Source organism: Eriocheir sinensis, chromosome 1, assembly GCF_024679095.1.
Source record: "Eriocheir sinensis breed Jianghai 21 chromosome 1, ASM2467909v1, whole genome shotgun sequence".
NCBI classification, from domain to species: Eukaryota; Metazoa; Arthropoda; class Malacostraca; order Decapoda; family Varunidae; genus Eriocheir; species Eriocheir sinensis.
Genome location: NC_066509.1, coordinates 1,188,353 through 1,202,552, shown reverse-complemented (window position 1 = coordinate 1,202,552; position 14,200 = coordinate 1,188,353). Strand labels below are relative to the sequence as shown.

General features: G+C 41.6%; 1 protein-coding gene across 6 annotated transcripts in view; it reads right to left on the bottom strand.

The window, feature by feature from the left end:
- The window catches only part of LOC127002421 (zwei Ig domain protein zig-8-like), a 107,688-nt gene that overhangs the window by 49,455 nt on the left and 44,033 nt on the right, over positions 1-14,200 (bottom strand). For all 6 annotated transcript variants that reach the window (XM_050868451.1, XM_050868521.1, XM_050868384.1 and 3 more), the window contains exon 2: positions 253-324. In XM_050868451.1, coding sequence (XP_050724408.1) covers positions 253-310 — 58 coding nt within the window. In that variant the 5' untranslated portion in view covers positions 311-324. The remainder of the gene's footprint in view (positions 1-252; positions 325-14,200) is intronic.

Genomic DNA, 14,200 nt, shown 5'->3' with positions numbered 1-14,200 from the left:
CCACTTTATTCTCCTTTTATTCTCCCTTCTAACCTTTAACCGGTCATCTGGTATGTCTTCCTTTCTGCCTCCTCTATCTTAACCTTCCCTTCCTTCGCACCCTTTTCTCGCTTCTTCCTCTTTATCTTTACATTCTTCTTTCTTTTCTTTAAACCTTCTTGCCGCGCCTTCTCCTCAATCTATACAAAGGCACACCTGCAATCGATCCATACGTCAGTTAATCAGTCAGTCAGTCACCTTGTATTAGCTTACCTGGGCAGGTGAGGAGGTGGGCGAGTAGCACCAGGTGAGCGGCGTGCTGGAGGGTCATGCTGGCGGCTACACCTGAAAAGGGAAAGGGACGCTATAGTAACACACCTTGCCACACCTTTATTTGCTACCTGTATCAACTCCTCCTCTGTCCCTATTCTCAACTCAGCTTATGTATATCTTTCTATCTTCGTGGTTACCTTCGTGTCAAGTATTTATCTATGCATAGGAGAGAGACAGAAGGGAGATACATCATCCTTACACTTTTTTACACACCTTTACCAACTATGTCTCGCCTCTTCCTTCTGTCCTTACACTCAACCCACAATATATATTTAAAGGGAGAAGGGAGAGACATCATCCTTACACTTTTTTACACACCTTTACCAACTATGTCTCGCCTCTTCCTTCTGTCCTTACACTCAACCCACACTATATATTTAAAGGGAGAAGGGAGAGACATCATCCTTACACTTTTTTACACACCTTTACCAACTATGTCTCGCCTCTTCCTTCTGTCCTTACACTCAACCCACAATATATATTTAAATCATTATTCCCTCTTCTTCACCGTCATCATTCTTCTTTACTTCTGCATATGAGGAAAATAAGGAAGGGACATCATATTTATACACACCTCCTTACACACCTTTCTATATCATCTGAACTCTTGCTTTCAATATATAGCTACCCATTCATACTCGTCATTGCGTTTACTCTATTACGCCTGTCTTAGCTCACTTAGTCCTAGATAAAGCAATGGAGAGAGAAGTAAAACTTGAATAATATATTGCACCCGTCTGCATAGCCTTCTATATTATCTCTACTATCATGCACGCTCCCCCATCCCCTTACTTTAGTCATAATGGGTTCAAGCGTGGCAATAATTCAGATTTATTAAAGATATAGGCAAGAACTGGCGCCTGAAATCAATTGGTGGGTGAGTGGAACCGTCTTAGCTGGAGAAAAGGAGACATCCTAAAAAGACAGCTATTCACACCCTTCTTTATTACTTCTTCTACCTCTCTACCTCTTCGTGCAAAGGGCTTAAGCGTGGCAAGATTTATGAAAGACGTAGGCAAGGACTGGCGGCTGCAATCAATTGGCGGGCGAGTGGAACCGTCCTGGCCGTCATGTGAGTGCCAGTACGATCGATGCCTTGAATGATGGGTTACACAAGCTCTTGAATAGGGAGGATATGTGGCGTAAAGGAATCAGGAGCCGCCCTTATGGAGTCCAACCGGCTTATTCTACTCAGTTTCTGCTCATATGTTCGTTTTTTTATCTTTTGTATTACCCACCTACTGTATTTTGCTCCATTGGCTTTTCACTCTCTCGAACTGGATTATTCTACACGCTTTATACTCGTTATGTTCGCCTGTTTTCCTTTATTTATCTCCTTGTTAACTATCATGCTCTTATACTCTTTCATCTACCTTGTTTTACCCTCATATATCTTCTTTCCTTGGTCTTTCACTCTGTCCCTGCTGCTTATTCTGCACTTCCTATACTCTTATATTCGTTTATTTTCTCGTATTTCATTCCTGAATTTAACTCACTCTTGTATCCTCTCATCTGCCTTGCTTCACCCCTCTATGGCCTCTTAAACTGCCTCTTTCCGGCTTTTCTTTTTCCTGTTTTCGCTTTTTTTCACCATATTTCACACGTTTTACTGCTATGTTTGTTTATTCTCTTCTATATCTTTCCTCTGCTTAACTCTTACCCTAATATCCCTTTTATCCACCTTGCCATACTCTTAAATACACGTACTGTACATCCTCTTTCCTAGGGGTCTTGCTTTGTACCTCGCGCTTTACACCTTGTCTTTCCCCTCTTTTTTTTTTTTCCCCGCTTTCTGACCCTTCTTTACTCCCCTCTCTCTCACCCTCAGGCAGCTTTCCCACACCCATTTTTTTTAGTCACCCTTCCCGGACTTGCCCTCGCCTTCACCCTGATCCTATGGCCTTGCACGTGGCTCTCCCGTCTCTTCCCTTTCTTTGCGTTCCCTTGACTGTCACCTATTCACCTATCTTTTGCACCCTCTTCACCTGTCCCCTGTTTATGTCCCCTTTCTATCCTTGCCTTAACACGTGGCCTCTCCCCTTCTTTGTGTCTCTCTCCTTCCCTTCTCTTCCCTTCCCTTTACTATCACGGCTTCCATATTCCTTCTTTCACCTTCTTCACCTTTCCGCTATCTATGTTCCCTTTAATCCAAGCCTTAACACGTGCCCTCTCCCCTTTTCTGTGTGTCTCTCCTTCCCTTCTCTTCCCTTCCCTTTACTATCACGGCTTCCATATTCCTTCTTTCTCTCTCTTTCACCTTCTTTACTTTCCCCTATCTGTGTTCCCCATCTCCAAGCTTTAACACGTGGCCTCTCCCTTCCCCTCTGTCTCTCTCCTTCCCTTTCCTTCCCTTCCCTTTACTACCCTATCACGGCTTCCCTTCCCTTCACCGCGGGCTGAGGATTTAGACCCATATCAGCTGTACCTTTCCGTGATTGCATGTGATAATGATCCTAGCGGCCAGGTGCAAGGGGGAAAGGTAGAGATAAAGGGATTCGATCTTCTTTCTACCTGTGATTATGTGGACACCTGGGCAGAGAGAGCGAGAGAAAGGGAAAGTAAGGAGAGATAGTAAGAGGGATGGAGAGAGTAAAAGAGAGGGAGAAAAGGATTGAGGGAGAGAGGGAAAGGGAGGATAAGAAAGTGAGGGAAAAGAGGAGGAAAAGGGAGGAAACGAGAGAAGGGAAGAGATGAGAGAGGAAGAGAAGGGAAGAGAGAGGAAGAGAAGGGAAGAGAGAGGAAGAGAAGGGAAGAGAGAGGAAGAGGAGGGAAGAGAAGAGAGAGAGAGAGAGAGAGAGAGAGAGAGAGAGAGAGAGAGAGAGAGAGAGAATGATGAAAAGGAAGGCGATATTGGGTTACTTAGGACACAAAGAGAGAGTACGAGAGAGAGCGAGAGAGAGGAAAGGAATGCCGTTGCCTGGAAATTCGTCTCAAGCTTCTGTGACTTTGCGTTCCTTATGATCCTCTTACTTTTCATCTAATTTTCCTTATTATTTTCTTTTTGTGTTTTCTATATATCTCAGGGTTCTTATTTCCACCTTTATATTGCCTCGTTGTTATATTGCTTTCTTTATGTCCCAGTTTACCATTCGCTCTGTTTATTCGTTAATTTTATTGTTTTTTTGTTTCCGATTCTTAATATTACTCGTCTATTTTCTCTTTTTTTTTGTTTTGTTTCTGTTTTTTTTTTGTCTTGGTATTTGTATTTATTTTCTTTGCTAATCTGATTTATTCTGTTGCCTGTGTTTATTTTATTGTCTTTTTTATTTTTTTACGTGACTTTTCTGCGTCTTTTTAGTGAAATATATCATTCTCTCTCTCTCTCTCTCTCTCTCTCTCTCTCTCTCTCTCTCTCTCTCTCTCTCTCTCTCTCTCTCTCGCCCCCAGCCCACCCCGCGGCCCCACCCTCTCCATTATCGTAATTAGGCGCGTAATGACCCAAGCGCTCGCAATTTCTTTAAGTGATTTTCCCTCCAAACATTTTTCCTCTTTTTTTTTCCTTCATGAATCAACCGACGTGGTAGTACACTTGTTTCCCTCACTACCTCACTCCTGTTCGCTGGTGCCGCCGTCCCCGCCGCTGCTGCTGTGTGTGATTTATGATGGAGTGGGAAGGGAATTTTTATTTTTTTTCTCTACCGTGAATTTGTTTTTTCGTTTTCTTTATTCCTAAAACACGTATATGGCTTTTCTTTATTTCCAAAACAATTATATGGCTTTTATTTCTAGTTTAATCACTTCTATGGCTGTTTTTATGCTCCTTAAACACTAATTGGACTTCTTTTATTCATGAAGCACATATAGCTCCTCTTTTTAGGCCTTCATTCTTGCTTTCTTTTTTTTTTGTTTTTTTTGGGGGGGTCAACAGTCTTTAAATATCTCTGGTTTTGTATCTTTTCTTTATGATGTCGAGTGTGTTATGTTTGCTTGCCTGCTTGTGTGTGTGTGTGTGTGTGTGTGTGTGTGTGTGTGTGTGTGTGTGTTATTACCAAGCATATTCGAGCAGTGCCATTTACGTAAGTGCATTTGTTGGTGCTGTCATGATTATCTCCCTCCCAAAAACTAACACACGAATAAAACAAACAAAATACCATATACAAAAGCACTGGAGCCTCCTATGGGCGTTCTGATCTTATTTCTTACTTCCTCTCTTGGGTGTACGGTCATTAAGTTCTTTTATTTCTCTTATTAATTCAGAATATATATGTTCATTATAATAAAATAAATAAAAATAGCAACACTGGCCAAGAGAGAGGGAGAATATATGGTCATTAACTTCTTCTATTTATCTTATTTATTTCAGGATATGTTTGTTCATTATAATAAAATAAACAAAACTAGCAACACGTACCAAGAGAGAGAGAGAGAGGGAGACTTACACTAATGGAACACAACTTCATAATATCCAGACATGCGCGGCGCGGGCTTTCTAATTTATGGCGACAGGCACGGCGTAATAATATAATGAATTTATTAGAATGGGTTCCGTTGGGTTCGCTTCGCTTTGCTGCTGCTGCTGGCGGTGGTGGTGGCGGCGGTGGTTGTGGTGTGGATATAGACTTCATATTTTTCGACATATCACCTTGGTATTCACTTCCTATGGACGTTCCAGTTTTCTAATATTGCTTTCTTCTTTTGGATATATTTTCGTTAAGTTCTTATCGATTAATTTACTCATTTCTTTGTGGTGTTGGTGGTGTTTGATATAGCCTTTAAATTTTTGAGATATCGCCTTGGTAATCGCTTTTCCTATGGACAGTCTAGTGTTCTCATTTCTAAGTCGCCTTTTTTTATAGTTAAGGAAGCAGCTCAAAGGCAAAACCAAGAACAAAAATCCCACATTCGTCTTTTGGATACATTGTCATTGCGTTTTTGCCTCATTTATTTTATTTAATGCAGAATATATTTGTTTTCGTCCTGCTTTTTGGATGTAAGGGACCAGGAATGTCGCTATGCTGTATCTGACTCTCCTTGTAAGACTCTTCTGTAGTGTGCGTGTCCTTCCTTCTGTAGATATTGGTGTGCTGGGTAGGAGAAGGTGCTGGGCTGCTGGTGGTGTTAGTAGTTGGCAAGGTGTTGGGTTTATAGTAAGGAGTGGTGTGGTGGCGTGGTGTACTTAAATATGGCGGTGCAGGTGGTTATGGTAGTGAGGGGGTTACGAAAGGGGATGGTGATGAAGTGGTGGTGTTGGTAGTGGTGGAGTCCCTCAGGGTGGAATGTGCGTGCCCGTGTTCCAATTATCCCGGCGGCCACTCGTTGTATGTTTGCTGCTTACTGTACATCGCCGCAGTTTCCATCGAACTTTAATTACGTAATGGACAGACGCGCGTTTTTCATTATTCGGCCACCGCCTCTGCCCTGTCCCTCCCTTACCGACCCTGTCCCACTCTGTCGCACCAAACCCTGCCACGCTTTACTCTGTCGTATCCCTCCCTGTCTTACTCTGCTCCACCTTACCCTGTCTCTGTCCTTTCCTTTCCTTCCCTGCCCCACTCTGTCCCACCCTTCCACGCCCCACTTAACCCTGCCCTGTTACTCTCTACAGTACTCTGTCGCACCCTATTCCGCCCCGCTGTACCCTGCCTCTCCTAGCCCTGCCCTGTTACTCTCTATCTTACTTACCCTGTCGCACACTATCCCGCCCTACCCTAACCTACCCGCTGTCATAATATTTCACGGCGTGGAAAGATAGAGTTGGTTACTGCTTTCACTTGGTTTACGTTCACACACACACACACACACACACACACACACACACACACACACACTTGCCCCCTCTCATCCCCACACACACCTCCCTCCCACCCTCCCGCACCAAAAAACACGTCACTCATTCGTCCGGTCATCCGTCAATGTTTATGCCAGTCCCCGCCGAGGGCTTGACGCGGCCCTATTAGCACTAACACTAACTGCCCCGCCGGAGCCGACCTCTCTAAACTGTGAAATATGACCCCGCGTCGAGCTCCCGCTGCGTAACTGAGCCATAGCGTTGGTTCATGGCCCTGCTGCTGCTCCGGCCCCCGCGCGTTATATATGAAAAAAATTAGTGCGTGTTCCGGGTAGCACGTCGTAAAGTTGGCCTTATGCCCCCTGGACGGAGTGGTTGGTGTTGTGTGGCGCGGTGTAGTGTGGTGAGGTGAGGCTTGTTGGGTTGGTGGTGTTGGGTTTTGGGTTGCGTTGTGTTGGGCTTTGGTTGTGGGTAGTTGGTTTGTGGTGTGGTGAGGCTGGCTGGGTTGGTAGATTGGTGATGTTGTTGAGTTTTGGGTTACGAGGTTGTGTTTGTTTGGTTTTGGGTTGGGTTGGGTCGAGCTTTGGGTTAGTGTTGTGTTGGGTAATGGGGTTGGGTTGGGTTAGTTGGGTTAGGTTAGGCTACGTTGTGGTGTGTTGGGTAATGAGGTTGTGTTGGGTTCCGAGTTGGGTTGGGTTAGGGTAAGTTACGTTGTGGTGTGTTGGGTAATGTGGTTGTGTTGGGTTCTGAGTTGGGTTGGGTTAGGTTAGGTTAGGTTAGTTTGTGTTGGGTCTTGTGTTGTGGGCGCTTGTTGTTGTTGGTGCGAGTGTTGGTTGAGCAGTTTGAAGGATAATGTGTTTTGTTCTTATGTGTTGCTTGTTAAAATTCTGTGTTGCACTCGTTATTTTTTTAATGGAATGCTTCTTTTTGTTTTATTTTTATATAGAGAGGGAGAGTATCTTTATTTATTTCGAAGTGAGTAGCGTTCCTTTTTTGTTGTATTTTAAAGGGGATGTTTCTTTAGGGATTGTAGGGATTGTTATTATTATTATTACGAGTGTTTCTTTATTTTTAATTGTCAACATCCTCTTTAATTCTCTTGTTTTCCTTTATCCAGTTTTTTTCTTATTTCTTCTTTTCTTCTTTTCTTTTATTTTTTCTTCTCGTTTTCCTTTGTTCTGTTTTTTTCTTATTATTTTCTTATTTTCTTATTTTTCTTTTGTTTTTCTTTATCCTGTTTTTTCTTATTTCCTCCTTGATCTCCATACACTATCCCTGTCCCACTCCGTTTCGCTCTACCTTGCCCCTGTCCTTCCCTGTCCTACCCTGTCCAACTCTGTTCCTTTCCTCCCCTTGCCCGCTTTGCCCTGTCCTGTCCCTCTCTTTCTTACTCTGTCCTATCTACCTCGCCCCGCTTAACCCTGCCTCTCCTTTCCCCGCCCTACCCTAACCATTTAAATCTACGTTTTTCTCCAATGTTTTTCTTTACCATTATCACGTACTCTTTCCCTTCTTCCATTAGCTCCATTTACAAACACTAACCATGTCTGCTTCTATATAATTCTCACCTTTCCCCTTCTTCACTGTACTATGGCTGCCGTACGAGAAATTATTCAGTCCATCCTTCCTCTCTGACAGCTCCACTCCCTTTAACTTTCCTTAGACTGCCTTCGCCCACCTTCGCCCTCTGCTCTCCTCTCCTAGCCTCGCCCTCTCTCAACCCGCTTCGCCACTCCGTCTTACTATATCTCTTCTTCCTTTTAAACTTTCCTTCTGCCTCAGCCGTCTCTCCTCTTCTCTCTTTTCCCGCCTCGCACTGTGGTTTCATCAGGGGTCCTTCTTCCTTAGCTTCCTTCTTTAAACCTCTTTCGTTCTAAGTCTCTTTTATCCCTGTTTTTACTTACTTCTTAGCTTCTCTTTTACCTTATGCCTCTTTCTTCTTGGGTTTTCATTTTTCCTTTCACCTTTCACTTCTTCCCTTTATTTTCTTCTCGTCCGCTTATCAGCTCTTACTTGGCTGCCTTTCTCCCTTTTTCCTCCTAAGTTTCTCCTCTTCCACCTCATAGCTCTTTCTTTTTTGGCCGTTTCTCACCAACGTCTCATTTCTTTCTCCTAAATCATTAGTCGTCCCTCCCTCGCTTCTTATTTCTTGGTCTCTTGATTGTACCTTTTACTTCTTCCTCCTTCTCAGTCTCTCTTCGTTCACGTATCATTTGTTTCTTCATGGTTTTTCATCTTCTATCACCCACTTCTTCTTCCTTCTCAGCCTCTCTTAGAACTCGTTTATCTTCTTGGTTTCTGATCCCCTACCTCTCACGCTTTATTTCTTAGCATCTCCTCACCCGCATCTCGCCTCATTTCTCTTGGTTTCTCGTCTCCTTTAACTTACTTCTTCCTTCATATCTTCTCCTCGTCTCTTATTTCTTATTCCTATATTTCTCGCCTTCCACCTTTTCTCCCATCCCTCACCTCTTTCCTTTTTGGTCTCTCCTTCATAACCTCTCTTTCTCGACACTTACATCTTCTTTCTTTGCTTCTCGCCTTCTGTCTCTCGCACACATCTCACAAGACTTTCTCCTCGCGCCTCGCACCATTAACACTCCTTCTCACTGTATCTCGCGGCGCACCATTATCCAGCAATCAGTGGATTGGTATCGCGTGCTCGTATTAAGGTTAACGACGAAGCTGCCGCCGCCGGAATGGGCATTTTTTGTCTCACCTACGGCTGTATAGTTTTCTTATGTGTTTGTGTGTGTAGTGGATGAGGAGGTACATGCATCTTGTTTTCTTACTGTTTTTGTGTTCCTATGTATTGGTTTGGTAGTTGTGGTAATGTTCTTGTCGCCTTACTGTATTTTCTTCTTATATATTTCTCTGGTAGATGAGGTATTATTATTGTTATTATTATTATTATTATTATTATTATTATTATTATTATTATTATTATTATTATTATTATTATTATTATTATTATTATTTTTTACGACAAAGGAAGCAGTTCAAGGGCAAAAAAATGAAGACAAAAAAGACCGCTAATCACTGCTCCTACGTCTTTCTGTATTGTTTTCCTATATATGTTTTTGTGTGGTGTTAATTGTACCTGTTTTGTTTGTGTTATTTTAATGTAGGTGTGGTAGTGGGGAAACACTGGTCTCCGTTCTTAGTTATAATGTTTTTCTTTGCTTTTTTTTTTTTAGGTAAGGAGCGTGGAAGGATCCGGGCCATCGGCTGAGAGGTAACGTGTTGGAAACTTGTATTTGTTGTCTTCACACTTTATTTTCCTTCATCTTTATCTCTCTACCTATCTGTTTATTTCCATTTGCATCCTATCTATATATCAGTGTATATATCAAGGCATGTTTATATAGGCATGTATATGTTTTTAATATGCAAACACACACACACACACACACACACACACACACACACACACACACACACACACACACACACACACACACACACACACACTATGTATACCTTTTTTTTTATATTCACGATAAAATATAGCGCCCTCTAAGCGTCCTCAGTGATTCCCATTCGCTTGGCTCAGGACTGAAAGCGAGCAGTTGCGTTAATCAAGCGTAAGGTCAACACGGTTACGGCCCAGTCATTTCCAGCCGTCATAAAAGATTCCAATACCATCGACGGAATGTTTATTTATGGACGTAGTATTGAATTAAATGGGCGCGCTCGTAAACATTGAATTGAAATCCTCGAATTTCCATTTTTTATTCCCAAAACCCGATTTATTTTCTTATCCTTTCTATGTGTATAAGTGCAAATGGTAAAATTAAATCCATTTCAAGTATTAATAAACGTGATATTTAATTCAATGGGATTGCTTTGGAAATATTGATATAAAATAATCTAAATTTCTTTCACACTCGCACACTCGCTATATACTCTGGTTTGTCCTCTGTATACACGTGCCCATAACAAAGGGAATTAGCAATAGTTATGATTTTATGTGATATTGAATTGCACGGACACACTGGAAGCATTGAACTGAAATAACCCTTGTCTTCAACACCTCATCCATACTCGGTAGTTTGCGCGGGTGATTATTGCGCCAGTCTGCGCATCGAGATTTGCCCCCCATACCATTATAATACCGAATGAAATTGATTCCCGTTGATAAATCTGAATTGAAATGACCTGATCTTTCGCGCTTGGTGGACACTCAATCAGCTCTCATCGTCTTCAGCACTTGATACATACCTTCCCCTCGATGTATATCCTACCAGCGTGCTCCAAACAAAATTACAGTTATCTTCACACCCAATACTGGATGAAATTGGTTCCCGTTGTTAACTCTGTATTGAAATAACCGGTCCTTCTTTTGCACCTGATGGACACTTGAAATAACCCTCGTCGTCTTCCTTATGATGTATCCTTTTAATATCCCAAACAAAATCATAGCTATTATCACACCCAATATTGAATGAAATCAGTTCCCATTGATAACTCCGCACTGAAATAACCTGATCTTCTCTCGCATCTGACAGGCACTGAAGAAAAAAATCCTCCTCTTCAACTCTTAATGCATAACCTTCCTCCCACACATGCCGAACAAAATTATAGTTATCATACCTAATACTGAATAAAATTGCCTCCCGTTGATTACTCTTGCATTGAAATAACTTGATATTCTTTCGCATCTGACAGGCACTGAAAAAAAAAAAAAATCCTCTTCAACACTTAATACATAACCTTCCTCCTCTCTTATATGCCAAACAAAATTATAGATATCATACCTAATATTGAATAAAATTGCCTCCCGTTAATAACTCTTGCATTGATATAAGTGATCTTCTTTTGTGCCTGACGGACGCAATACCCGCCTTCCCTCTCTACACGCGTATGTGACAGAACGAGATTAATTTTCGGTAATGATAAATGTAATATTGATTTAAACGGGTACACCGAACACGTCGAATTGAAATAATCTCGTTGGCTCCCTCACCTGATGTACGCATATATACCTTAGCTGACCCTCCGTATCCGTGGCCATGCAAACAAAATTAATTATAGATATTAATAACGCCATGCATCGGTAATGACGTAAGTGTCAGGTGGAGGATAGATGTGACAAGCTTAGGGAGATTAATAAGTCGTTGGTACTCATTCATTAGCGTTTAGAACAAAGGAAATGCTGAGAGAGTGAGAGAATGAGAGAGAGACGGGGAACAAAGCGACATGGAGACACACAAAGAAAATGGAAGATTGGTGCGTGAAGAAAATGGGAAATAGCTGAACAAAGAAAGCTAAAGAAAGGGAACATGTGCCAAAGAAAAACACGAAATTTGCGTTTTGAACAAAGGAAATACTGAGAGTGAGACAGAGACGGAGAAGAAAGGGAAACGGTGCCACACGGAAAATCAGGAAAAATAGTGCAGGAAGAAAATGGGAAATGGTTGGACGAAGAAAGCTAAAGAAAGTGAAAACACGAATATACGAAGTAACAGTAAAAAATATGTAAAAATAATGATAACCCTGAAACTATACGAGGAAAAATAAGAAGCAGGAAAAAGAAACCAAGAAAAAAATACATAGCCCCCCCCCAAAAAAAAAAAAAGTAAAGAAAACGAAAATACTATCCCTCAAAAACACTCAAAACGAATTATATAAACATTCATTCACTTCGTTACGACCCTCTTCTCATGCAATCTTGAGACTCGTCGTCGAACCCAAACAAACTACGAATATGCAAATAAAGGAAAATCAAGCGATATTTTTTGCGGTAATTCGAAATAATGAAGTGGCGTGAATTTCGTAGCTCCAAGTGCCCTTCGCCCTCGCCGCCGCGCCATTCCATTCCTGCTAACTGGCCTTGCTTCCGAGTCCCGCCCGTCTTGCCGTGAGTTAGCTTCGATTTGCTCCCCGCCGCACTCGACCGAAGCAAGTGTTGATATTTACAGTGCAGGCGATTGGACTCTTCAGACATGTAAACTTCTATTGGTATTTTAAGCTTCTGATGACCTGGAATCTGATAGTATTGTCATCTGTTATCGAGAGGTTTTGATACACTGGAATTTATGGCATTTTCTTCTGTTTTCTCGAGCTTGTGGTAAAATGGAGTCTTAGAATTTTCATGTTTTCTTAAGCATACGATATACTGGTATTTTATAGTAGTTTCATCTGTGATTTTAAGCTTGTGATAAACTAGAATCTTATAGTATTTTTATCTATTCTATTAAGCTTATGATAACCTGGGGTCATATATTTTAATCTGTTTTCTTAAGCATACGATATACTGGAATCTGATAGTAATATAATCATCAGTTATTTAAAGCCCTTGAAAAATTGAAGTCTTTTAGTGTTATCATTCCTGTTGAGAAATATCCAAAACCAATGACCTTAAACATAACACAACACGCGTGAATGATTATAATAAGCTTTACTTGCAAACGAGTTATTTGTATAATGTCAGTATTTCCAGGGAATGAACATGTAAACTGGAGTGTCATTTATCGTCTACATATTTTCCATAACTCCTTCTCTTTATTAGGTTTTCCAAGTATCGACCCCTGTTCCGTTTGTACCCACCTCATATATAGTGATAAGACATATTTATACTTCAGATATTTATATAAGCAAAATCTAGTGTACTACCCATAAACATTTAATAACATACGTCGTTTAGATCTTTACGCACGGAGGGTAATGGGGAACGCACGGACCCCATCCCTTTACCATCCCATATTAAAAGGAACTATTTCAAATGTACGGCCGGGGATGAAAGCGATTCCCGGGCAAATTCATTATAATCTTACGCTGGAAAACCCTGAACTAAGTAAACAGCTGGCAGGTATATTAGTGAGACAGTTACCACTTCTGTTCAAATTCTCCCTCTCTATTTATCTATACCTATCTATCTCTATATATGTATCTCTTTCAGTCTATCTATCTACCTATCTGTATGTTCAATCTAACGCACTCTCACACTCACATTCACCCCCCCCCCCCCCACAAACACACACACAGACACCGACACACCCACCACCCCGCACACACAACCCCCTCCCCCCACACATATCTCTGCCTGCACCATTTTCCTTCTTCCTTGTTAATATTCCGTCGTGTCTGAGCGCTTAAAATATGCAGGAGTAATGCATGTTGATACGGTCTTTGTTTAATAGCGAGCCTGAGTGTCTACTTCGGACTGCTCAGATCTACATGTTTGCGCTCCTCCGCCAAATGGGTCTCGGAAGTGAGTATCCTCTCCATTTATCTATAAAGTATGCAAGAGACGGAATTAATGGGGATAAAAAAGGGAAGTGGTGAGCTGGTGCGGAGACGAGGACGCACACACACACACACACACACACACACACACACACACACACACACACACACACACACACACACACACACACACACACACACACACACACACACACACACACACACACACACACACACACACACACACACACACACACACACGAGCCCCTCCATCTTCCCGCCCCCACACACATAAATACAAACACACACATTTCACAGTAGAGCAAGAGGAAGAGGAAATACACCTTTAAAGAGAAAATAATACGTCAGTATTTTTTTATTATTTTTTATTATTATTTTTGCAAAAGACCAATAAAAATGCGTTTCCCAAATCCATCTCCCAGGCGGATGAGAGAGAGAGAGAGAGAGAGAGATAAAACATCAAATAGTAAAAAAAAAAGTTAATATATTTGTGTGCGTATATATATTAATTCCGTGTGTGTATGTATGTATGCGAGTGCGCGTTTGCCTGTGTGATTAACGTCCAAAAGTAAATATCAACAAACAGCGGCAGAAAAAAGAAAAGAAAAAAGAAACGTTATCGCTATAATTGCAGACGAACTTTTGAGGCATGGCTGTACTTTGCACGTTCGCGCTTATTTATGGTGGCGACGAAACGCACTGAATCGTGAATGCCGAAACTTCTCCTTTCCATAACTCTCTGGTCCGAAGCGTCATATGTCATTGCTCAGCATCGAAAAGAATGCTCAACGGCCCTTTCCTTATTTATCTTGCTCTTTTTTGTGTGTGTGTCTTTTCTGCCTCGCTTCCTCTGTTTCTGTATTTCTCGGTTTCTCTTTCTCTCGCTTTTTACTTTAATCATATTTTCTTTTCGTTCTTTCCTTCGTTTCTTTCTTGTTTAATGGCCCTTTC